Source organism: Paramisgurnus dabryanus, chromosome 9 (genome assembly GCF_030506205.2).
Source record: "Paramisgurnus dabryanus chromosome 9, PD_genome_1.1, whole genome shotgun sequence".
Taxonomy (NCBI): Eukaryota; Metazoa; Chordata; class Actinopteri; order Cypriniformes; family Cobitidae; genus Paramisgurnus; species Paramisgurnus dabryanus.
In genome coordinates, this window is record NC_133345.1 from 31,239,673 (window position 1) to 31,265,593 (window position 25,921).

The window sequence follows — 25,921 nt, forward strand, 5'->3', positions numbered from 1 at the left end:
GTTTTTTTTTTATAAAGGTGGAATATTCCTTTAAGGGGCTGTATAGATGTATATATTTAGCAAAATGTTGTGAATTTCTTTATGCTGAAGAGAATGCTAAATACTAGTCACCAGGGAAAACGTTGTAGTGCAATTGGTTGAGCATGGTGCTAGCATATCAGAGGTCATGGGTTCAATTCCAGTGAACACACATACTGTATAATGTATAGATTGAATGAACTATAAGTCGCTTTGGATAAAAGCATCTGCCAAATGCATAAATGTATACTGCACAGCAGACTTTGCAAGGGAGTAGTATGGTAGTATACATTCCAGACATACCCATTGATAAGAACATTCTTTCCTCCTTTTTATCAAGGAAGGAAAAGGTGTCAAGAAGAAAATAACAGAAGCTGGGGAAATGCATTTCTGGTGTTACTGCCGCTCTGAGGGTAAATGAATAGAGAAACCCAGGGCATCAGCACTGACAGGGGCATCTCGGCACACCATGTTGGTTTTCAGGCAATTGTTTGCTGCATAATGGTCTATACAAAATGGAGGTAGTTGCTCCATGAAAGGCAGGATTTAAGGCAGAATGGACCTTTTTTGAATCAGAGAGGGTCAAGCTCTTGCAGGGTAGTTAAAACAATGGCATTTTTTGGGAGGGAGGCACTCCCCTCCATGCCTTGTTCTCATTCAGGTCCGTTAGGGAATCACTAGTTAGGTCTATTGTGTGGCAAGTGTTGTTGAATAGCTAATTAAGCCTCTTATAAGTGTTTTATGAAGTCTCTGTGTGTAAAAGAGAGAAAGAGAGATTAAGACCTGCAGGGTTTCCTCAGGGGCTTGTGAATGGCTCAGGACTTTCCTCCTCCTGCACCTGTAAGCCAGTAACAGATGACCAACACTATAGATGTGTCAGGACATTTCTCATGTGCACATCAAAAGTTAAAGTCTGGCCTAGTTACAGCTCTGAAGTTTGTCATTGACATCTGCCGTCCATTAGCACTGCAATTCATTTTGAAACTGAAAACTCATCCGCTCGAATTTGTTTGCAAAGCTGTCTATGTTGCAATGCTGGCCATTTCAATAAAGGCTTTGAATAAAGAGAAGTGAGGCTGTATTTTGGTAAATTGTGGTATGTTATCTAAAGGTGTGTTCACATTTGGTTTAGATTTGGTTTTATTTAAATGAACTCTGGCCCGATGGCTTAATTGTGATTTATTTGAGTAAGCATGAACGCTGACAACCAAACTTTAGTGCAGACTGAGACCAGTAAGAAATAGGTTCAGCCCACTACTGAATGCACTCTGGTGCAATTCAAGAAGCAAAGATATCTGAACAAACCAAATAAAAAAAATGCACATCATTTCATAACATGGGAAGAAAGTTGAAATAAGGATAATAAATAATAATGTGTAATATATATAGAGAGGAGAGCGGGGCACAACCTAACGCTTTTTTTTGTTTTGGCTCAATCATTAAAATTGTTTGAGTTTGATGAATTATATTTTTACACAAGCAACACACACATCTCTGCTACAAATGACCATTTGAAGTTTGTTTCTAGTACTTACCATTCTTGGACAATTACACCAAACGTGACAGAAGTGCAAACGTTACAACTTACCCCATAGGTGGGGTTGATTGTAACAGGGAGGTGGTTAGTTGTAACACTTGATAAAGATTACGTTTGCAAATATTTCAATACTATTTTGTCTATATACTTGAAGTGGATATTGTTTATATAAGTGTCTATAACAGACAAGTATCTACACTATTCATCCCTCATCTAACAATAGTTCAATTATAAATGGATACAAATGTCTAAATATGTTAGAAAAAGCAGCACAATTATGATTTTTTATATGTGATGCAGTCTGTAAAACCATACTAAAGTCTCAAAATCAAATTCTGAGATAATGAGCATCAAAGTCTGATTTTAGCCATTCATTTTTTTATGGTTTCAATCTTTGACGTGACCTTATTTAATCAATATTAAAGATATGAACAAAAATTTATTTTAACATACGATTTTTGATAAGTCAGGCACATTTATTTTGTTGGCAACCAGCAATCATTCGTGTGACGCCTATTTAAAACAACGGCAAGAATTACGCTAGCGTTAGCTGTTTTCATATCATTAGTGCTGAGGGGTTAGTTAACACAGCGTTAGAATGTGAAATATTTTCAAGCCCACCAAAAAGTTGCTAAGAGCTGCAAACATATTTCAAAATGATGCTGTGTTTTAGTCAACAAGACACTGATTAATATGACATATTGGATTTGGTATCTTACACACCCAACTTAGAAACCGAAAAAACGATTTTCTTACATAACACCAAAACACTCGTTCATCAATAACTCTCTGGAAAAACATTATACCTTTCCAATAATTAGCGGGAGACCTTCTTTTGGCAATGTGCGAAAAAATACCGGAAAAACAAATCGTTCAAACCTGTGCAACAATGTAAACAGGTCCGTGTTACAACCAACCCCGCGTTAGTTTGTGCCCCGCACACCCCTATATATTAAGTGATAAGTGATTTTGAGATTTTCTCTCAATGCTGTTTGATTAATATGAGTGACATACAGGAGCAAAATTAGGTAACTTCCACTTTAAGACAAAAGTCCGTATCCAATATAATGTTACACATGCATTTTTTATTTTACTTTCTCTTAAGACCTAAACGGCGTGTTGATGATACTTGCAAAGACGGGAATTTTGACATGTATGGTAGGGCTGAAACGATTAGTCGACAACGACAAAAGCTGAATAATCATTCTGTTTAGTCGATAATCGGTCTAATAATCGATAGATTATTCGATTATCAAAATAATCGTTTGTTGCAGCCTTAACATATGGCCATATTTAAGGCCAATAAAGCAGCAAAAATGCTCACAAACTCAATAAGCAGCGGATGCGCGGTCTGCATGCTTCTCTTACACAGAAACAGCGCGCGCACATTTAACTCTGTTGTTTGTGTTTCAATGGCTTAGAATCACTTGATTTAAAACTACAGTGCTTAAATGCGTGAACAAACGTTACGTTTTTGTTACCACATGCACAGTAACTAAACTCGATAGAGACGATAGTCCAAAATCCCTAGCGGTTGACAAATTGCTACCGGTTTATCCCCCACCCCTAAATTGTATTAGATTGTAGGAAAGCTGTGTTTGAATGCAGGTATTTATAGACTGTGTTTGTATGAACATTTATGCTTGTGTGAAGGCAAATTATGTTCACAGCTGTTAAATTGCTGTCTCTACCAAATTATAGATATAAATTCACACATGGCTTGGCATTGACAGATGAATAGCTGTCTCTTTGTCTGTCTGATCTGTCTCTCCCCCCTCTCTCTCAGTCTCTCTGTCTGTCTCTCTCTCTCTCTCTTTCAATTGATGTGTGCTGTATTGGCATGACAAATATTTTACTTGTTTTGGCAAAGCATTTACATACAAGTATACAAATCACTCTCTCGCACTCTCTCTTTTTCTTTGTTCTTGGATCTGATTGTAAATATTAGTGTAAATAATCTGTTAATCTCTCGTACTTTTATTTATAACAGACCTTGGTGATGTGGAGGCGGTGCAGCGGTCCGTATTACTGCTGAATTTACGATGGTTCTGCGGGGGCAGCATGACCCCATCAGTGCCGTGAAATGAATCGGGCTTTGTTTAACACGAGACTGTCATGGCTCAGATCATTACAGGATGTCAAAGTTTATACCATAAATGAAATTCACGGAGGTCTTTACAGGAGTATAGTACATTTGTACAGCACTGTCACTTTAAATCTAAGGGCCGGTAAGTGGCCTGTACAGTAAAGTACAGTAAAGTAAAGTGCTCTGTCTGCATATATTATTTCTGTTTAAATTTGAAAAAAAACAGGGGTTTACGTTTGCAAAATTATTTTAACCCTTAACTGGACAATATAATAGTCTTTTATATATCAGAATTCAAATGGTAGTCGGCCGGGGGCGTGGCAATCAAAGGGGCGGGGCGTACACATCATGATGAAAATGTAAATATTTTTATTTAAAACACAAAAATAACATTTTATTTTGAAGAACCTATGACAGAAAATGAACACATACTAGATTATTAATGAATTAAATATATATATTATATACAGGAATAGCTGCATGATGAAGTGAAACTAAAGGGTTAATAAACACAAACTGAAGCAAATGTCTGGCGAACGATGACAAAAATTGTAAAAACAGATTTTTTCCCACTATTAATTATATTATCTTAAAGTAGTGTGACTACTGTCCACGTACAGTTCTCACAAACACGCGTTTTATCAACTGGCTATCCTCCAGACATGACGGACCACGTCTTTATCTTATTTCGGCCGTGTGGTGCGCGTGCATGCTCGTGGTGTGAAGCGCATCCGCGCTATTCTCCGAGATGTCTTATCAACTGGCTAGTTATCCTCCAGACAGTGACGGTCCGGACCACGTCTTTCTCATTTTTCCCGCTCGAGGTGTGAAGTGCGTCCACGCTATTCTTAGAGATGCGACCTAGTTTAGGCGGTAGGGTTTTCCAGCTAAGGCGGGCCACCCGAACTGCAAAGTGCAGCCGGAAACCCTGCAGGGATATAACACTAGCTGCAGGTGTATCTGTTATATCTGTTAAATAGACAGCGGTGTGTACTGTCTGCCATACAGGTTAGCTTGTCTTTCTCCTACTGTTTGCACACATCACACAGCTGGACCTAACAGCAGTAAGTGTTTTGTCCCCACAGCATGCTCACCACTACAGACACACAGATCGTGTCTGATCTTTTCACAGTAGCTGTTTAAGCTCGTATTATCTAAATAATTCAGACGTGTTTCACCTCCCCTCTCACTATGTGTGTGTTTCTTTGTGTCTGTATGTGTGCGTCTGCACTGCGGCTGTCAGATCAGAGTGATGGCGGAGGAAAAACCTCTTTTCCTGTCGCTCCCCTCAGGAGGAAAACTCCTCCGCCACCCTGATCTCATCCCAAAGCGAGGAGACGCTTTCACCTCGTCTGTGTTTTGCTGGTCTACCTGCGGTGGTGCCAGGCTTCAAACTTGGTTCATTTTTCAGATCAGAGATGAATGTGTGGGTAGGAACACAGAAATATGGAAAGTTTTTAAACAAGTAGACATAGAACAATTTCAGAAGGTTGTTTGCCCATGTAAATCTCTCAGTATGGTGGTTACAATGCCAGGGTGTACAGGGCTAGTAGGGTGTCTGCTTACTGTTCCAAGACAAAAGAGCCCATTTCCAAATAGGGATGGGCATATTGAGTAATATAATATTTGAATATTTGAGCTCATAAAAAATTCATATTCGAATATTTGTTTATGACTTTAATTAAGACATACGTTTTTAAAGTTTTATGCTATGTATTTTTTATTTTGTCACAATTTCACAGAGCGAAGGCTGACAAAATGCATTGCATCTCCTGGGATTCTCCTGTATGTGCATTAGGGTTGTGCATCGATGTATTGCGTTCCCCATTAAAAATACCTGTCTGAAATCGATTTTGAATCGTAAGGCTCCGATTCTGTGTTTCATGCACAGCTTGTGCGTGTACTACGGCTCTGTGATCAGTAGGAAGTCCTTATCGATCTAAAATCACTATGAGTTTGAGTCGTTTATAATGTGCATTTCAAAAAGCAACACTCGTTAAACAAAATCATTCAAAATATTATTTATTAATATGAAAATACCTGAAACAATTCGAAGAACAGCAATATAAATATGCCTCTAGATATTTCCTGGAATAGCGTTTGCAATACTACTTCTTCTGTTGTAGCATAAATGGAGTTTCTGCATGAGAGCGCCCTCTGGTTTTTGGATGTGGCGGCATTTCACCGTAATTCATTAAAAATTAATTTATTGGGAAAATGCGCATTTGCACTATTAATTGTCACAGCCCTAATGTGCATGCATGACCTACGTGTACAATTTACGCCGGGTTTCAAAAATCCGGTGGTGCGTGTACAGTACATCCTGATGCCGAAAATTGTGTCACGCACACTGTATGCAGACCCTCACTGACTTGTAAAAAGTGGGCCATACTCCGGCCTTATGTTTTGAGCAATAGTAACGCTAGTACACTTATACCGTATTTCCCAGACTATTTTTTCATAGTTTTCATTATTTCATATGAACCAAGAGAAACCATTACCGTCTACAGCGGTGAGAGTCCGCTCCGGTATTTATGTAATTCAATGGATTCAGTGATGTGGAATGACATCGGGACCTTTTTGAACTTAATTTGGCTTGTCGTGTTAATTTAACCTATTCAGCCTCTCAGGTATGTTCTGTATGCTATTGTTTATTGTTTAAATAACTGTTAATGTTACGTTAACATGTACGGACACCTATTCAGCCTGCTGTTCTGTGCTATTGTTTAGTTGAATAATTTGCCTTTCCAGATTTAATGTCTGTTCTTTGGTTTGGATTTTGTGAAAAAAAATTCTAAATTAACGTGACGTATACTCCAGTGCAACTTATATATGTTTTTTTCCTCTTCAAAACGCATTTTTGACTGATGCGACTTATACTCCGGAGCGACTTATAGTCCGGAAAATACGGTATTTGTGGTGTAAAAACCTCTATTCTTATTAATTTAGAACTGTTCAAAACCGTTATAATTATAGTTGTTTTTGTCTATAGTGTGAACTGATTGTATTTTGGGAATGTGTGTATTTGTGGGTCTTTACTCTTGTAATGCTCCTCACACAGCAAACCCCTCAAGAAAGTTTTTCAGAAGTCAATCTCTGATTTCTGTTCCTCAGGCTGGTGTCTGTTCTTCTCCAGTGGTTGCAGAAGTTATGATTTATTCAGTGTGTTTGTGTTGTTCAGCAGAAGAGAAAAGAGAGATGTGTTTGCCTGAGGGCCAGTCCAGGGAGAAGATGCTGTCATACCTTTAGACTTTAAACTCACAGATTAAGACTCTTACCTCGGTGCATTGTGCAGTGTTTGTTGAGTATTGACTATTTTAGACAGTCTGATATAAGACTAAGTTGATTCTGATTGTGGGCATAATTAGGATATATTAACAAAAAATATATATAATATGACCCTGGAAAACAAAACATTTCATAAGTCACACGGGTATATTTGTAGCAATAGCTAACAACATTTTATGGGTCAAAATCATAGATTTTGTTCATGCCAAAAATCATTACAATATTAAATAAATATAATTTAGTTATTTTGTCAAAATAAAAATTATTTTGTACATTTCCTACCATAAATATATCAAAAATAATTATCATGATTAATATGTATTGCTAAGGACTTCATTTAGACAACTTTAAAAACGATAAAAAAAATATTATTTTGCATCCTCAGATGACAGATTTTCTAATATCTATTTGTTGACCAAATATTGTCCTATATACAAACCATGCATTTCGGGTGATGTATACATCTCAATAAAAAAATAACCCAAAGACTGGTTTTGTGGTCCATGGTCACATATATGAAAAAATTTGATCTTGACTGAGCGTGCACATTAGCTGGACCAACAATAAGTATTGTAAGGACATGGCACTATTTGCATGAAACTGCGATAACCTGCTAAATAATTTAATGTACAATATGCAACACAATAATACTTTTAGTTTGTAAAAATAATTTGAATAATAATAAAATATATTATAAAAAACTAAAAATAGTTTATTTATTTTTATATATATTTTTAGCAGTATAAATGTTTGCATTCTTTCTGGAAATAGAAATCATTTTTTTCTGTCTCACCAGCCTTTCCACTATCAGCTTCGACCTAAACTATGACTAGGCATAACTTTTTGAAGTATTAAAATCATTCAGTTGTTGCAAACTATTGCAAAATGTGTTTTGCAATATTCACATTTGCAATATTTTTTATTCTGATATATCTTGCAAACCTAATTATGGATAAACAATATGGACTTTTTATGGATTTTATCATGGTATATTTGTGCATTTATCTCAATGCAATATATAAATACAGCACCATTAACCTCTTTACTCTTGTAATGCTCCTCACACAGCAAACCCCTCAAGAAAGTTTTTCAGAAGTCAATCTCTGATTTCTGTTCCTCAGGCTGGTGTCTGTTCTTCTCCAGTGGTTGCAGAAGTTATGATTTATTCAGTGTGTTTGTGATTTTGGCTGAAGTAATATGTGCATACAGTCTTTAAAAAAAAAAACTCAGAACCACAAACATTGTTTTTATTTCAAGGGATTTGAGTAGCTGTGCTCAGTCACACTGTTCAGTCACGCTGAACCAAAAAATCAAATAATCTCTCTTGAATGTCATTTCAATAGCCTGATGAGGTGAATGCAATGCTGCTTAGTATCACTGTGCATGTGCGTTTCCCTAAATATTGTTTTCTGTCTCTTAATTCTGCAGGGTAAATATAATAGCCCTATGCAATGCACCTTTCAGCAGCGTGTTACATAACTGAATCATAACAGCCAAACTGTGTGCTCGGCCAGAGAAAAAAGAGAGAGAGCAGAGCGCTCAAGGGCACTGCAGCAGTGTTCAGATTCACCCTGATGTAAAGAGAGAGAGAGAGAGAGAGAGAGAGAGAGAGAGTTATTCATAGAGCATAAGGAGGGGGATGGAGGAACTGATTTGGTTAGAAGAAGTAAGGGAGAGATTGTGTAAGATGAGAGCTATGATTGAGTAGGTATGAGAATCATAAGGACATTAAAGGTGTTTTCTGTATTAAAATAGTTTCTCCTGTCCCAGATTTTTATTTAGAGACTATAGGAAGTCCTTTTTTTCTTCCTGTATCCATGCCAGGTTGCCATGTTTGTCTGACTTATGTCAGATGTGGGAGTACAGAGAGAACCTGTTTGAAAACCGTTATGATTTCTGCTGTTACTTTTTACTTGACGCCAAAAGGTCTCCACATTGCACAAATTGGGTTCAGTTGTCGGACAACAAAAAATAAATCACAGAAGGAGAAACGTAAAGTCCGGACACTGATTAAAAATGCTTCAGATATTTTATTGATAGCCCAACGTTTCGACTTTTGGGTCTTCATTGTGCCTGATGTAGACGTGAAGGTCGAAACGTTGTGCTATCAATCAAATATTTGAGGTATTTTTAATCAGTGTGCGGACTTGACGTTTCTATTTTGGTGACAGAAACTGGTTCAAATTATAAATCTTAAAGGATTAGTCAATTTTCAAAAAAAAAAATCCAGATCATTTACTCACCACCATGTCATCAAACATGTTGATGTCTTTCTTTGTTCAGTCAAGAAGAAATTATGTTTTTTGAGGAAAACATTCCAGGATTTTTCTCATTTTAATGGACCCCAACACGTAACAGTTTTAATGCAGTTTAAAATTACAGTTTCAAAGGACTCTAAACGATCCCAAACGAGGCATAAGGGCCTTATCTAGCGAAACGAGAAAAATAAAAAATATGCACTTTTAAAACACAACTTATCGTCTTTCTCCGGTCCTGTGACGCGCCAGCACAACCTTATGTAATTGCGTAATGCCGTGGAAAGGTCACGTGTTACATATATAAAACGCACATTTGCGGACCATTTTAAACAATAAACTGACACAAAGACATTAATTAGTATCATTCGACACACAACAACATCGGAGCGGTCCTATTTCTCCACACTTGTAAACACTGGGGCGTAGTTTTGCATATGTCATCCGTGACCTCTTGACGTGATGATGTATTACGTGAGGTCGCGCTGGCAGGTCACATGACCGGAGATAGACGAGAAGTTGCAGTTTAAAGTGGTATGTTTTTTTTTCACTAGATAAGACCCTTATGCCTCGTCTGGGATCGTTTAGAGGCCTTTGAAACTGCGATTTTAAACTGCATTAAAACTGTTACGTGTTGGGGTCCATTAAAGTCCATTAAAATGTGAAAAATCCTGGAATGTTTTCTTCAAAAAACATAATTTCTTCTCGACTGAATAAAGAAAGACATCATAATTTTTAATGACATGGTAGTGAGTAAATTATCTGGATTTTTTTTTTAAGAAAATTGACTTATCCTTTAATATTTGCAACAGCATGCTTTAACGTGACACATTCACAGACAGTGCGTTTTTAAAGTACAGTTTTTGTGACCTAACTATGTATCGTTGTTTTTCGTTTGTTACTGTCATTATTTTTAAATATTTCTTCATTAACTGCTTCTCGATTCCATAACCAGAAAAAATGTGGAAATCCAATCGTGATGCAGATATGAAAGAAGCTATAAGCGTCTGTGCTCTCGCTCTCCCCGCAATATTCTCTCTCTTTCATGTACGTACATTAATATCAGTTAACGCTGTCTTTTTTATTGCGCTCTGGAATCCATTAAACCAGCCGTGTATTAGCAGTCAGACATTTTCCCGTACATCCGTACCCTCGTGAACGACTCCACAGGGACGTGGGAAGGGCAGCCTGGTGCCATTTACTGCTGGTTAGTTACCCAAGTGTGCACTCGAACCCTCATTGTGCACCCTTGATGAGCGTGTATGGCTTCTACAAGAGCTTATGAAGCAGTGAATATTACCTGCTCGGAATAACGACTACATTTTATTGTTTCGTTTTTGCTTTATTCTGACTGCTGGACTGTAAAATGTTCTTGTGTGTGTCACAGCAAATCATTTTAAATATCTCATTGTGTCATTTCTGCTTTATTTACATGGGCCATGAATATTTACATTTATGCATTTGGGAGATGATTTCACCTAAAATGTTCTACAGTGCATTCAAGGTTCAGACTTTTATCAGCATGTGTGTTCCTTTGGAATCAAACCTGTAATTAGAATGTTTTTTTTTTTGTTTTGTTTTTTGATGAAATAAATATCTGTATGTGTTGTTTTCTTTTGGTTATGCTGGTCACCCAGCCTAAAAATGCTAAAATCGTCCTGCCAGCAGACCTGGGTGTACACAAGTTAAAACCAGTAAACAAGTTTTGTCCATTTTAAGGTACACTGCACTTTTTTTGAAAATATACTCATTTTCCAGCTCCCCTAGAGTTAAACGTTTGATTTTTACTGTTTTGGAATCCTTTCAGCCGAACTCTGGGTCTGACGCTTGCACTTTTAGCATAGCTTAGCTCAATCCATTGAATCTGATTAGACCATTAGCATCGCGCTAAAAAGTAACCAAAGAGTTTGGATATTTTTCCTATTTAAAACTTGCCTCTTCTGTAGTTACATCGTGTACTAAAACTGACAAAAAATTAAGAATAAAATAAATTAAAAGCTGCGATTTTCTAGGCAGATATGGCTAAGAACTATACTCTCATTGTGGCGTAATAATCAAGGACTTTGCTGCCGTAACATGGCTGCAGCAGGGGGCGCGATATTATGCAGTGCCCAAAAATAGTCCCCTGCTATTGAAAGATACCAATGGGACTATTTTCGCCTGCTACATAATATCATTGCGCCTCCTGCAGTCATGTTACAGCAGGAAAGTCCTTGATTATTACACCAGGATGAGAGTATAGTTCCTACCCATATCTGCCTCAAAAATCACAACTTTTAATTTTCCGTCGGTCTTAGTACACGATGTAACTACAGAAGAGTCAAGTTTTAAATAGGAAAAAACCTCTTTGGGTTTTTTTTTGCAAGATGCTAATGGTCTAATCAGATTTAATGGATTATGCTAAACTATGCTAAAAATGGTACCGCCAGACCCAGAGATCAGCTGAATGGATTCCAAAAAAGTAAAAATCAAAGGTTTAACTCTAGGGGAGCTGGAAAATTTGCACATTTTCCAAAAAAAGTGGAGTGTCCCTTTAAATGTGTTTATGTGCGGTAAATGTTCTTGATTCACCATTATTGCATCAGCTTTTTCATTGAGCTGGTTTAAAATCTTGCACTCATAAGTATAATATTATAAATATTTTTATGAAACAATTGAACTTTATAATTGTAATGATTTGTAAGTTATAATAATTAACCTTCATTAATCTCAAACCTCGTGGTATTCATTGGTGGAAAATTGTACCTTAAAGTCTTGGGAGATGTATTTCCAAAGGCAGGAATTATGCTGTTAGGTCTGTAATTTGAATCTAAAGGCAGCCAATTGTATTGCCTCTGAACGTGATCCGAATGCACACACGCGTTTTAAGTAGATTTCCCGTTTGCATCTGTACGGCAATGGGATATTTCTTCATTACGCCATCAATCATACTGGCCTAGTGAGGAAGACATTAGTTGAGGGAGAAAGTGAGATACAGAAAGAGAGAGAGAGAGAGAGAGAGTATTGATGTGAGAGGGCACCTTTATCCATGATCGTCTCAAGGTGATTCGCTTACCTTTGATTAATGACTCATTGACTGCGACACACAAACAGTGTGAGAGATGCACGTGACAAAAAGATGCATGTATTGTGCACACAGTTCAGTTAAATACAGCGATGATGTTAAAGGGATAGTTCACCCAAAAATGAAAATTCTGTCATCATTTTTTCATTCTAAACCTGTATTACTTTTTTTCTGTTAAACACAAAAGAAGATATTTTGATAAATTATGGTAAGCAATTCTGACTGTAACCATTGACTTCCATAGCAGAAAACAAACATTATTAAAATATTTTAATAAATGATGAAGATGATGTTTTGATAAAGGGTAATCACACAAAGTACTCATTGAATTCTATTGTATTTGTTTTTCCTATGGAAGTCAACCAGCTGTGTGCTTACCATCATTTATCAAAATATCTTCTTTTGTGTTTAGCAAAATAAAAAAAACTCATACATGAATTTTCATTTTTGGGTTAACTGTCCCTTTAACCAGCTACCAGCAGTGCAATATGCTGTTCACGAGGACGCTATTGGATTGCTAATTAAATATACATAAACAACAAATATTTATGATGTTACTGAGACACAACACCATATGATGGCCGATATAATACAGATGTAATAATAGCAAAGGAGACAATGAAGATTGAAATGAGGCTACACTAAAATTTGATAGTGCATTTTTATTTGAAAGGGAAGATTTGGAAACTGATGTTGGATAGGGTCAGAATTAATATTATTAATATTACAATTTTGGGGAAAAAAATGTTTGTGCATAATTTTGGAAATGTCAGGAAAACACATTTCTTTGTACGTTTTAACAAATAATACATTAGAAATCTCATTAGATTGAATGTGACCGTTGCAAGGGTTTTTTACATTTCATTTACTTTTATCCAAAGCGGCATTACAAGTAAATTACAGCACATTTCAAGGTCGTCATCAATTTTACAGACACACAAATTTGTGTCATAAGTAGCATGGGTATATAGCAACAGCCAACAATTCATTGGATGGGTCAAAATTATAGATATTTATTAATGCCAATTAATGCAAATATTGTCCTATCCTAACACACCATACATCAATATAAATTATTTATTCAGATGATTTATAAATCTCTATTTTAAAAAATGGTCCCATTTAGAATTAATAATACACTTGGATGCAAGGCATGGCTTGGGCCTGATCACATTAAATAAGTGTCACAATAGTGATTTAAGTGCAATGTTTACGTTAAATGTACCTCAACCAGCACTGCTTTCCCCTGCTACACTGTTATTCAGTCTCATACTGATCTGTCCATCAGTGTGTGAAGATATATGTGTGCTTTGTTTTTTTATGCTAGTCACTTTATGTGTTGCTTGCTTGCGTTGTCTCTCTCTGTCTCTCTCTCTCTCTTTGTTTCACTCTCTCGCTCTCTCTTTGTCTCTCGCTCGCTTGCTGAGACCGCTGCTTTGCCTGCTTTGTGTTGCTTTGCTTTACTGTGCCTGTGCTTGATGGTTTGCCTTATAATCATGACCTGCTCTCGTTTTTGTTTGTTTTCTTCTTTTGTCATTTTCAGAATTGCATATCCATTCCTCTACCTCTTCATTTGCCTTTCCTTCACTGAGAATGGCAAGCGGGCACCCCAATGACAAATTCAGTTTTCTGTACCCAACAGACAGCAGTCAGAACATTAAGAGGTCAGTCTAGCGCTCGGCACCTTCCTGTGTGTGTGTGTGTGTGTGTGTGTGTGTGTGTGTGTGTGTGTGTGTGTGTGTGTGTGTGTGTGTGTGTGTGTGTGTTTGTGTGTGTGTGTGTGTTTGACTCATTCAGCTTCAGGTGAGTGATTTGTGTTTGCTCTGATGTGTGTAGGGTTACTGCTGTTATCACCTACATAATATCAGATCTGTATGACCTTGACTTGTTCTGTCTCTGAGCCATACCCAGGTTTCCCTGCCCACTGCTATTTTTATACCTTTAGTAAAGAGAGAGCAACGCTTTTACAAAATTAACCAGGTTTTACCATGGTAATGGGTGTAACATACAACCTTATTCAGTCCGCTGCCATGTTTGATTCCAAAACGAGTCTGTGAGGGATAGATGTCCAAAGCGTGCGCTTTAAACTAGGGATGCACCAATATGATTTCTTTTGGGTGGGGAGACGATACAGATATGAAACACTATACAGCTAGTTTATTTCTGCATCAAATTATTTTACTCCACATGGATTAAATCTATTTAACATCCAACTGACCAACATAATAAGAGAGGTACAAAGTAAAATAAAAAATGTTTCGAGATTTTGAGAAAAGCCCAGACCGCATACATTTTCCTAAATGCTCTTACTCTGATCGCATGGCTTACGTGAATGAGTAGTCTCTCACGTAATTAACTAATATACTCTTTTGTTTCTCCTCCCATCGCATGTCTGACAAATTATAATTTGTACAGATTTTATTTAATTATTTTGATAATTATTTTCAAAAAAATGCTGGATTATGCAACAGTCATGCAACTTATTGCCTTCACACAGTTAATTAATAAATAATCGGTATCTGCCTTTCTCTTGCCGATATGCAGATGGTTTCAAATTCATCAAAAAAAAAATCGGCGGCATACACATATGTGCATCACTACTTTAAACTAGAGATGTCTCTATACCACCAATTTTTCATTTTCAATTACGATACCAGAATTCCGAATATCAGCTGATACTGATACCTGCCTGATACTACTGTAATTAAATGTGTATAGTGCTTTCTGCTACCTCTAGTATAATTTAAATGTAAAAAATAATAATTTAATTTAATGATTTACAAGTTACAGGAAACATTAATAATTATTAATGGCAGTGTTTAGGAAAACATATAATAGGTACGTTTGATCAGTTAAGTATGCTAAATATTTTTTCCTTAATTGCATAAAACTGTCATAGTAAAAAAGCTTAAGTGTGCATATGAAGAGTTTCGTTGCAAAACGAGATAACTCCGTTTTTTTAATTTTTCAGAAATCAAATTTTTTGGTTGTGCATTCCAATTAATATCAATTCGACTGCAGATGGTTTGTTTGGATTTAAACCTTCATAACTTAAAAAATACAGCTAAGTAGCACTGTAAAACAAAATAATAACATTAGTGATAGACCGATATATCAACCAGCCGATATATCGGGGTGGTATTTGCGAGTTCCCTTTCAGTCGGTCACGACATGAAGTCTCCGTTCCCTTCCTTCAGGGAACGTGGGTTACATACGTAACCAAGACGTTTTATGTCTATCGCTGCCGTGTTCGCCGATTTTTTCTGGCATTATTTACAGACAGAGTGCTGGAAGCCGCAAGCGATTGGAGGTCATGTGACTAAAAACAATCAACCTTTCCATGACAGCATCTAAGGATGGTTCCATAGCACCCTCACCTGTTTTTACTATTTGTTAAATTTAGGTTTTTTAAGTTCAATAAATGTTACTTTTTTAAATTGAGACTTGTAACATTTGGCTCATCATTGTGTCATTTTTATGATGTAAATTGAGTGAGCAAAAACAGTATCGGCTCCAAATATCGGCTCAAGAAAATCAGCAGCATGTATCGGTCATCGGCTAAGGCTGATGAAACAAAAATCGGTATCGGCATCGGCACTGAAAAATCAATATCGGTCGATCCCTAAATAACATGATAACATAATAATAAACACGTTTTGACATAAATGTTTAAAACGGAGTTATCTCGTTTTGCAACGAAACTGGTCATATGGTATTTTGGGAATTATGCGCTTGACCGGACTTTTTATGCACATTCTGGGTGCAGAATTGATGCGCTACGTTTATGAGGTTTCTGGGTGCAGAATTGATGCACTTGAAGCATCCTTTCATGGGAATTCTTGCTACGCAATGGAAAGTTCATAACTGTTAAAACACAAAGAGAATAGATGCATCGTGTGCTCAGTACATAGTGAACTGCATCCATCCAACAGCTTACTGAGACTTTATAAAATCAGATCTTTAAAATAGCTTACAGTTTTGTGTATGTCTGCGCGTCTGTAAATGACGCATTTCATCCGTCTACTTCACCAGTGGATTAACTCAGTTTGCAAGTTACAGTGTTTCTATGATATTCTGTGTTAAATATCTTTAAATGTGCGTTTGTTCCTTCACATGAAGCTATTGAGTGTATTAAAAGACTTTGTATATATTGCATAAAACGTTTATGGTGCTTTTATAATACTTTGTCCTTTTAATAGCTTGTCAGTAAAAACCACAGCTATAGCACAGTATAGGAATTGGATCGGTCATGTTGTCGTTCCTCAATCCGATATCCGATCCAGCCTAAAAGCCCGGATCCGCCCGATACCGATCCAGAATATCGGATCGGGACATCCCTAGTTTAAACCTATTGTTTTGTACTAGGATGCTGGTTATTTAGCCATCAAAACACAGAAAATACATCATTTTTACAAATTTCCACAGGACAAAAAACCTCAGAAATCATGGAGTGTTAAAATGCAAAGGGGCATATGACCTAATTTTGAGATAAGAGCAGTGTTTTTTCATAATTTCTAATGATGTGCGCATGCTACTTTTTTCTTTAAAACACTAATATAGTCATATAACTTAGATTACAAAAACGCAAGGCATGAATACGTTAAAAACTTTTCTCCGGTGAGTTTTTTAAGCACATTGACCGGAATCAACAGAAGCAGGATTCATTTCTAAATAAATAATATTTGCACACAACTTTGGGGGTTCATGTGGGGTTTTACCTCTAACAATACTTGAACAACCAACTATCTTGTAAATAGCTTGTTATCAAGTCAATCACAGGTTATTAGGTCTTGAAAAAACTCTCGTGAGGTAAACTCTCACGTTCTATACAAACTGGAGATGTCTACTTAGTTGTTGTCATAAAATATTGTATTGTTGCACTATATTGGAGTTTTAAAAAAAGTAAACATGTTTACAACATGAGAAATTAATGATTAGCCAATAACCTAATATGCAAAACAGATATTATGTACACGATGTGCTATTCACATCTTACATTAGGTCATATGTCCCTACTAATTTTAACAATCCATGATTTTTGAGGTTCTTTGTCCTGTGTAAATTTGTAAAATGATGTATTTTCTTTGTTTTGATGGCTGAATGACCAGCATCCTGATACTAAACAATAAGTGTTAAGCGCACGCTCTGGACGTCCATCACTCACAGCCTCGGTTTAAAATCAACATGGTGGCGGACTAAATAAGGCGTATATGATTATATTAAAGACATTAAATTATTACATTTGTTAATAATCACCATATTGACCAATCAGCATCCAGCCTCACTCTTGGCTGTTGCCAAGCAACTTGGCACATAGAAATAATGCATGTGCATCATATATTGTGAATAGCATTGACTGTTCACAATCTGACATCCCATACTGCAGACGACTCCAGGCCAGATCTGTCCCGGAGTCGTCTTCTGTCTGGGATAGCATGGAGTAATGTATTGGTTACAAATTTGCATTTAAACAATATTCAGTAAGCAGCTACGATAAACACAACCTTTCTGTTTCCATAGTGTGTATTTTAGCAGGGCTGAGATTGACCAATCATCATCCAGAACTGAAACTCTCAATTTTATACTGCCGTTTTTATATGTATATTGAAAACTGTAAGCCAATAAAAATTGTAGACTTGGTCTAAGTGTTTATTTCTTTATTCTTTCCCTGACATCAAGTGTAATCTAGAAGGACGTCATGACCTTGATCTTGTGTACTGGTGTTTGTCAATGTGTGATCGCAATCATCACATCATCAGCTCGCTCTAACAGGCACATTCCCCTCTGACACATCACATCTCCTACACACGTACGCATATCACACGCTCGCATCACACCTGCTAACAGTGCACTGTTCACCACAGAGACCGTGGGTGCCTAAAAAGTATTCAAAGGTCTTAAGCTTATAATCGAGATTTAAAGATTTGCATTATGAACATCGCTGTCATCATTCAGGACCTAACAGTCAACTGAATGCATTTATGGGATGATTTTACTAAAATTTATTATTTTCATCCTTTAATTTCTACTGTGTGTGGTCGAGGTCCTTCATCCTCTTCCTTTACTTCCATTTTTATCATTTTATTTTCTCTCTTTTTAAATGTCTTCGGGTGAAAGCATCTTTCGCCTCTTTTATCAAACTATCTCAGCTAATAATAATGTCTGACAAATGTCATGTGCCCCAATGTCTCAATGAAATTGCTCTAGTCATGTTTGATTTGCACCAATAAAATGTCTTTTGTTTTAAAATGACTTGTTTTTGTGAAAACTCGATGTCTTTAAAAATATATGAGCAAGAGTATATGATGTCATGCCCCAGGGCTACTGTTGTGAAGAAATAAATTATGCATAATAATTTATAATGATTGTGAAATGTATTTCAAATGCAACGCTGTAAATCATCTTTAAATGTGTTTTTGTCATTATTAGAGTGATGTTTATCGTGTGAGACTGTAAGGACATGTACCGTATGTTGAATCTTGTTAGGATGTGCGTTTTGTGTGTTTGTGTGTTGGCGGAGAGGGATTATTTTGGTTTGTTTAGGAAGATTATACAGAAGTTACATCATCTGTGTAACTCTTTTGCTCTCTCTCTCTCTCCCTCTCAGTAAAAACAGGCTGTCTTCCACCATGAACCCGGTGTACAGTCCAGTTCAACCGGGAAACCCGTACGGAAATCCTAAGAATATGGCATACACAGGTACGTGTAAACCTTTTTTTAGGGGTTGGTCACATTATGATTTTTTGCAAATGTTACTTTCTTTGTAGGGGTGTGACGAGACACTTAATCCACGAGTCAAGACGAAACACGAGATTGGGTTCACGAGAACGAGACAAGACGATATTTTTACACTTTTTAAGAAACCCTCAATGATAAAATAAATGAATAAGAAACTGAAATCACATTATTTTTAAATGTTTTAACTAATCAAGGACTGGGCCTAACAATTATTTTGCTAACTGAAAATGAAGTAATTTGTTATTTTGGGGTATTAAAAATAGACCCAAGTGAGCAGTAGCATTTAAAATTACATAATAACGCAGATGCAATAATAATTGGTTCAAATAAGGTATTAAAACCAATTTACATTAGACAACATTAACAAATACATTACACTTGTGGCCTATAAATAAAAAGCATTATGTATGTATTATAACAAATGCCTGCAGGGGGCGATAGAGGACTCGTCTAGCGGACCCTGTCTTCACTTTCACTTTCACTTTAGACGGAGAGAAACGCTTATTTTTAGTCAAACAATGTTTAAATCCATATTAATATTTTATTATATGTCCATTTCTTTACAATAGAAATGATACAGACACTGTCATTTTTTGAGCAAGAACATGCAGACATTAAATCATGTAAACTCTGAGTGAAGGTTTAATCTGCTGAGACACATCTGACACTGATCAACAGACAAACACAACGCGTCTCAGACTTCACACGAGTTCACAAACGAACATTATTGAAAACCCAAACAAAAAAGCAAAAGCAGTAAAAGACAAATATAAGCATGCACTGTAATAGGGTCAAACAGAAAGCTGCATCCTCCGGAGGTCGCATTTGCAGGCTGCAAACGTCATCAAGGTTTATTTCAGATCATTAACTGAGTATAACATTCGCAAGTCATGAGCATATTACAACAATTTGCGATTAACTAAATAATTAGTAAACTTTATAATTGTTAGTCTCTAATAAGACAGTGATGAAGTAAATGCAGTTTAAAAATGCAACCTCCGAAAGATGCAGTCTTTTATTTGAGAAACGGCCAGCACCTCCACAAAAAATCTCATTTAATCTCAACACATTTAATCTCGCGAGATCTCGTCGCACGATATCTCGTCACACCCCGATTTCTTTGTGAAAAAAAACATCATACTTGCAGAGCGCTGAGTGAACCGAAATATCACAGTGTTAAAGGATTACGCAACTTTCATACAAAAATCACCAAAGATATTTTTGGGGTGGATTCCTGGACAGGGATTAGTTTAAGACAGGACTAGGCCTTAGTTTAATTAGAAAATATAACTAGTTTTAAACGTGCCTTACTAATGCCTTACATTACTTGTGTGCATTTTGAGGCAAAACATTAGGCACTGATATATTTTAAGATATGTCAGTGCAAGTTGTTTTCAGTTTGGACAGCTTTTACATTTATTTTTCTTTAAGTCAAAAAGAAATTACGTGTTTTGAGATTTTTCTCCATATAGTGGACTTTAGTGGACCTCAACAGTTTACAGTTTTAATGCAGTTTATAGGGCCTTATGAAATTGTTTTTATTTTTTCCCAAATTCCATTTCATTTATTTTTAAATTCCGTGTTTTCATTTTTCTGGTTTTAATGGTTTAAAAAAAAAATTCAGTGATCAAAAAGCATATCTTATCAACTGAAAACATTAATTGAATACAATTAAAGAGTTATTTATTGAAAGCTTTAATTAAAATGACATACAGGCCGATGTATTTTAGTTGTCACACAATGTACTTTAAGCATGCTATTGACAAGCAACCGAATGTTTAGTTTTAGTTTAGTTCTTTTAATCATAATACTATACTCATCTTGTTTGACCTTTCAGGCATCGGTATTAAAAGTAAATATATTACTTATGAAATTGTTTGTCAACAGTCTGACTTAACATAAGCAATAAATACAAATAAATCACTGCACAGTCCTCACTATATGAATAAAAATGTACATCTACAAACGTTGTTTAGTCATGAGTGATTTTCAGTTTTGTGTGTAATGAACATTTCTGACACAGAAAGCAGCTGGCTACTGTCACTTTAAGACCCAAAACTGCACTGTTTTAATATACTGGAAGATGCGAGAATATAATATACTGTGCCTTTAATCTGCTGTGTCCCAGGCTTTGATGAAAACCTGCTTTCGCTCTAAAGGCCACGCTTGTTATAGTTTGTAATGCATAACGAGAAACGCACGTTCCTTTCTTCATGTCCAACATAACACAAGAGGAAAATGTTTCTGCGTATTTCTGACATTTGCTGATCAATGAAACAAAAACTAGCATTTGAAAATGAGTTATAATGGGTTTTAAAAATGACTTAATGCAAAATGTGCCGAATTCCGTGACAATTTAATTTTTATGCTTGCATTCCGTAATTCCGTCTGCGTTTACGCATTGCAGAAATCATAGGACCCTAAGTTTAAAATTCAGTTTCAATGCAGCTTCAAAGGGCTCTACACTATCCCAACCGAGACATAAGGGTCTTATCTAGCGAAACAATCCTCATTTTAGCAAAAAAATTACTTTTAAAACCACAACTTCTCATCTTGCACTAGCCGTGAGATGCGCCAGCGCGACCCTGCATATTATGCAATCACATTGAAAGGTCACAGGTTACATATGTGAAATGCACACTTGCGGACCATTTTAAACAATAAACTGACACAAAGAAATTAATAAGTATCATGTAAACTGTTGAGGTCCACTAAAGTTCATTGTGAATGCGAAAGTGGAATAATCCTATAAAACGTGTTCACATTTAGGTTTAGCGTGTAATGTTAATGAATGCAAGCGCCTTACCTCGAGTGTGTGTGTGTGGGTGTGCGTGCGTGCGTGTGTGTATGCCTGTGTGTCACTCATAGCAGGTGTTTGTCTGCCGTCATAGCAACCGTAAGCTCATATTTAATGTGCTCTCATTGAAGGGATTCTCTCTGTCAATACAGCGTGTTTACACAGCAACATCTCAATGCTCTCTCTCTCTCCATCTTCAGTCTCTTTCATTGTTTCTTTCTCCCACTGCAATTACCCAGAGATTTTATTGCTCAGTTATGTCTTTTATAGCTCATAAGATATAATGCATTGATTTAAAATTAATCTCGTCTGAGAAGTCTAAAGGGGAAATAAAAAACACAACGAGACAAGATGCAGTGTAGAAGTAGCAAAGCTCGAATTATTTGATGTCTTTGTCATTTGCAGATTTGTGACCCTGTACCACAAATCCAGTCATACATTGCACGGGTATATTTGTACCAGTAGACAAACATATATTGTATGGATCAAAATTATAAATTTTTCTTTTTATGCCAAAAAAATAATTAGGATATTACGTAAAGATCATTTTCCATAAAGATGTTTTGTAAATTTCCTACTGTTAACATTAACTTTATTTTTGTAAGTGGATGCAGTTGCTGAGGACATCTTAAAAGGCGATCTTTTTTCATTGTTTAGATTTTTTTGCATCCTCAGATTCCAGATTTTCAAATGGTTGTATCTCTGCAAAATTGTGTCCTGTCCTAATAAACCATACATCAATGGCAAGCTTATTTATTCAGCATTGATGCTTCAAAAATTGAACCCTATGACTGGTTTTGTGGTCCATGGTCATATTTAAGTGTCTCAATTTGACAGATTAAGATAATTTTGAGAGCACTGAATCTGAGATTAAAAGTTTAGCAAATGAACTAAAGAAGCTGTTAGAATTTGAGATTTAGGTTTTGGTTATCATTGGATGATGTTTCAAAATACAGTGATCTCCATTTGCTTTTAATTTAATGTCAGTAACTCTTTCCCCGCCAGCGTTTTTTTTTTTTTTAGTTGCCTGCCAGCGGCAGCATTTTTTTATGATTTTTTACAAAAGTTAAATGCCTTCCAGAAAATGTTCCTCTTTAAATATATAAACATACAATATATTAAATGAAAGAAAAAAACTCCGCTTTCAAAAAAAAAAAATGTTTTATCCTACTTTTATTTGTTTGTTTTATCACCTCTCAAATATGGGTAGGTTTCTTTAAAGATAATTTTTTTTAGCAAATTCTGAGATAACTGTACTAGTCTTTGTGAGGACAGTTGAATGGATTGATGAGTTTTTTAGGTCATTTGATTGGAGAGATGCTGAGATGGAGAATACATAAAGAATCTCTACTGGTGTCCTATAGGATTCAGTGACCCCTAGTGGTTCATGACAGATTTGCAGGGGGTCAATAGAAAAACAAAAGCTTATTTATACATTGACCAAAATTCACATTTCTGTCATTTTGGGATTAATTGTGTTTTATCTCAGGGTTTTCTACAAAGTGAAATAAATGTTTACATGCAAATCAAAGCCTTGTGTAAGATTAACTCATGATCACAAAAACAGCATATGATGAAAATAAAAATTATAGGGATATTTAACAAATGGCCAGGTGTTGTTAAAGTGCGATGATGAGTTGTTAAGATTAAACGGTCCTCTCCCGAGAAGCCCTGCACATCTGACAGCTTGTGTTGTTTAGTAAGCGAGAGATGTGCTGGGTTTCACTGAGTCTTATTGAGATGTGATGGAGACCATCTGTGCTCATCCTTTTCAATAAAGACCTCACCTTTCTCTCTGCTTGACAGAGGTTATACAGAGAGTAATCTGTTTTAGTATATAACATAAATTTGTCTGTCAGATGTTTTTTATCTAAATGTATAGTTCAATGTGTACATTTTTTTTCTCCTTTCCCAGCATAATATATTAGTTTTCTTTAAATAGTTGAGCATCCAGACCGGCCTGACTCCAACAATGACATCAGCATCTTTTTTTAAATCTGATGCATTTCTTTAAATATTTAGTTATAGGCATTTTTAAACTGTTGTCTCTTTATATTTACAGGTTATCCTGGAGGTTACCCGACGACTGCCCCAGCATACACAACCAATCTTTATCAGACGGGCAGCCCAGGATATCCACAAGGTTTGTGTACACATGCACACATTGTACTTGCATATCTAAGCCTCTGTATTTTCTCTTGAAAAGCAAATTATTTAAATATATATTTAGTTTATAAATGTATTACTGCAGGTAAGTTTGTGCTCCACTTAAAGATATAACCATACAGCTGTAACAAACACACAGTGTACACAAATGTGTTCACACACACACACACAGTTCCTAATGCATATAACAGTGTACCAGATAATGGGCAGGTGGCTGATCAATAAATAATGTCTGTATTAAGTTAATTAAGCATATAAGCTAACGTCCTAAGCCCTGGATGTCCACATATGTGGACATGAATTTTTTTGATGTTTGCACCATAATACTTAATTCTGTGTAACGGGAACCTGTTGTACACAAACACAGACAAATACACTGCTTCATGTTCTTAGAAAAAAATTTAGTTATTATATTCATTGGTTCTTCCTAACCGCAAAATAGCTGATAGAAATCTGAGAAAAAAAGACAAACCAAAACTCGGATCTTAGGAGGTTAATGTTACACTTACTTTACATGTGCATTATAATCATCCATGCAGTGCATAGATTTTGGAAAGGACACTTATCCAAAAAAAAAAAAATCTGATGAAATTGTACTGTATGGCTAAAATATCAGTCACCTTTACCCTTATTTTGACTATGCCTGTTCAAAATAATGAAACATCGAGAACTCTCTAAAAGGAAAGAGTCGACTTTAATACACTTCATGATGATCTTTGAGACAAATAGACTGGTGATATAATACATTTGTTAAGGACTGTATGTACTAGAGATGTTCATATTGACCAGTTAACCGACTTTAAGAATTTATGACCGATCAATATTATTATTTAAAAGAAAAAAATATTTGTTAATGCGTGGTGCATTTCGCCACTTTTCTAACTTTAATTTGTGAATGGCCTGTGAATGACGCAAAGTATTTCTGCCTTGACGGTCTGGTAAAGTAATAATTTGTATGAGAAACAGGCCCCGGTACTAGGCATGCATACCTGGGGGGAAGTCAGGATTTTTGGGTGGGCAGCCATTTCTCGACAAAAATTATTCATACACTAAAACAATGGATGTTCAATTCAAGTCTTATAATATGTCCTTTTGCACGTTCAAATTTCCCACTAGACCCGGCCCTGATGAGAAATCATTTGTACTGCATATGTGTCTATGCTTGAGTTTAGCTGTATTTTTACTAAATAACAATTTTATATTAAAATCTTATCAAATTAATTTTATCTGAAAAATTTACTGTAATGAACATCCATAGTAAGTGTTTTATTCAGTCATTGAAATAATTTTGGTATATAACTCATAATGATCAGGCAGATTATGTGAAGCTTTTAGGCAAATAGTCCCACTGGTGATTACATTGAAGTTTAAAAGCTGTATTCAGGTGCATTTCGTGAAGAGAAGCACATTTAAGTGATTTGAAGATTAATTTTCCTCTTGTGTTATGTTAACGGATGTGTTTGGCACAGCTTTTAGTGTGGAGTTTGAAGCGGTGTTTTGCAAAAACTGTGAAATGTGTTTGCTTAAGCAGTCTTGTTTATGGATCAGATTTTGAATGTTTCGGATGTGAGGTCATTTATAGTGCAGCCCTGAACAGATGGTTGTATAAATTTCACCTGTGGTGTTTGAATGCGACCCGTCTGACACCTCTTTCAGATTCATATATTTGCTGTGTAGGTTATTTAGCTTGGTTGAAGTAAAGTTTGAATCTTCCTCTGGAAGATTTCTTGGTCATTTTTTAATTTGAGCTGGGTTTAGCCTGGGCTTGATCTATACACTTGGTCAGCACTTTTGTCAATATGTTTGTCCAGCACATTATATTACTCCCTCTGCTGGCTCATACGTGACCCTGCCTATGAAAACTCTCAAGTGATTTTTTTTGTGATGTACTTCAAATCATCCTACATGATGTAAAAAACATTCTGTGAAAATATAATCTTGATATCTTCGATATTAACAGAGTAAGATTATG

The 25,921-nt window shown here is 36.0% G+C and overlaps 1 protein-coding gene across 3 annotated transcripts in view; it reads left to right on the forward strand.

The window, feature by feature from the left end:
• fam168a (family with sequence similarity 168 member A) overlaps nt 1-25,921 on the forward strand; it is a 46,875-nt gene that overhangs the window by 9,417 nt on the left and 11,537 nt on the right. For 2 of the 3 annotated variants that reach the window (XM_065257851.2, XM_065257850.2), the window contains 3 exons: nt 13,792-13,912; nt 18,856-18,947; nt 23,846-23,926. In XM_065257851.2, the coding sequence (XP_065113923.1) occupies nt 13,792-13,912; nt 18,856-18,947; nt 23,846-23,926 (294 nt within the window). The remainder of the gene's footprint in view (nt 1-13,791; nt 13,913-18,855; nt 18,948-23,845; nt 23,927-25,921) is intronic. The other variant, XM_065257853.1, reaches the window with a different exon arrangement.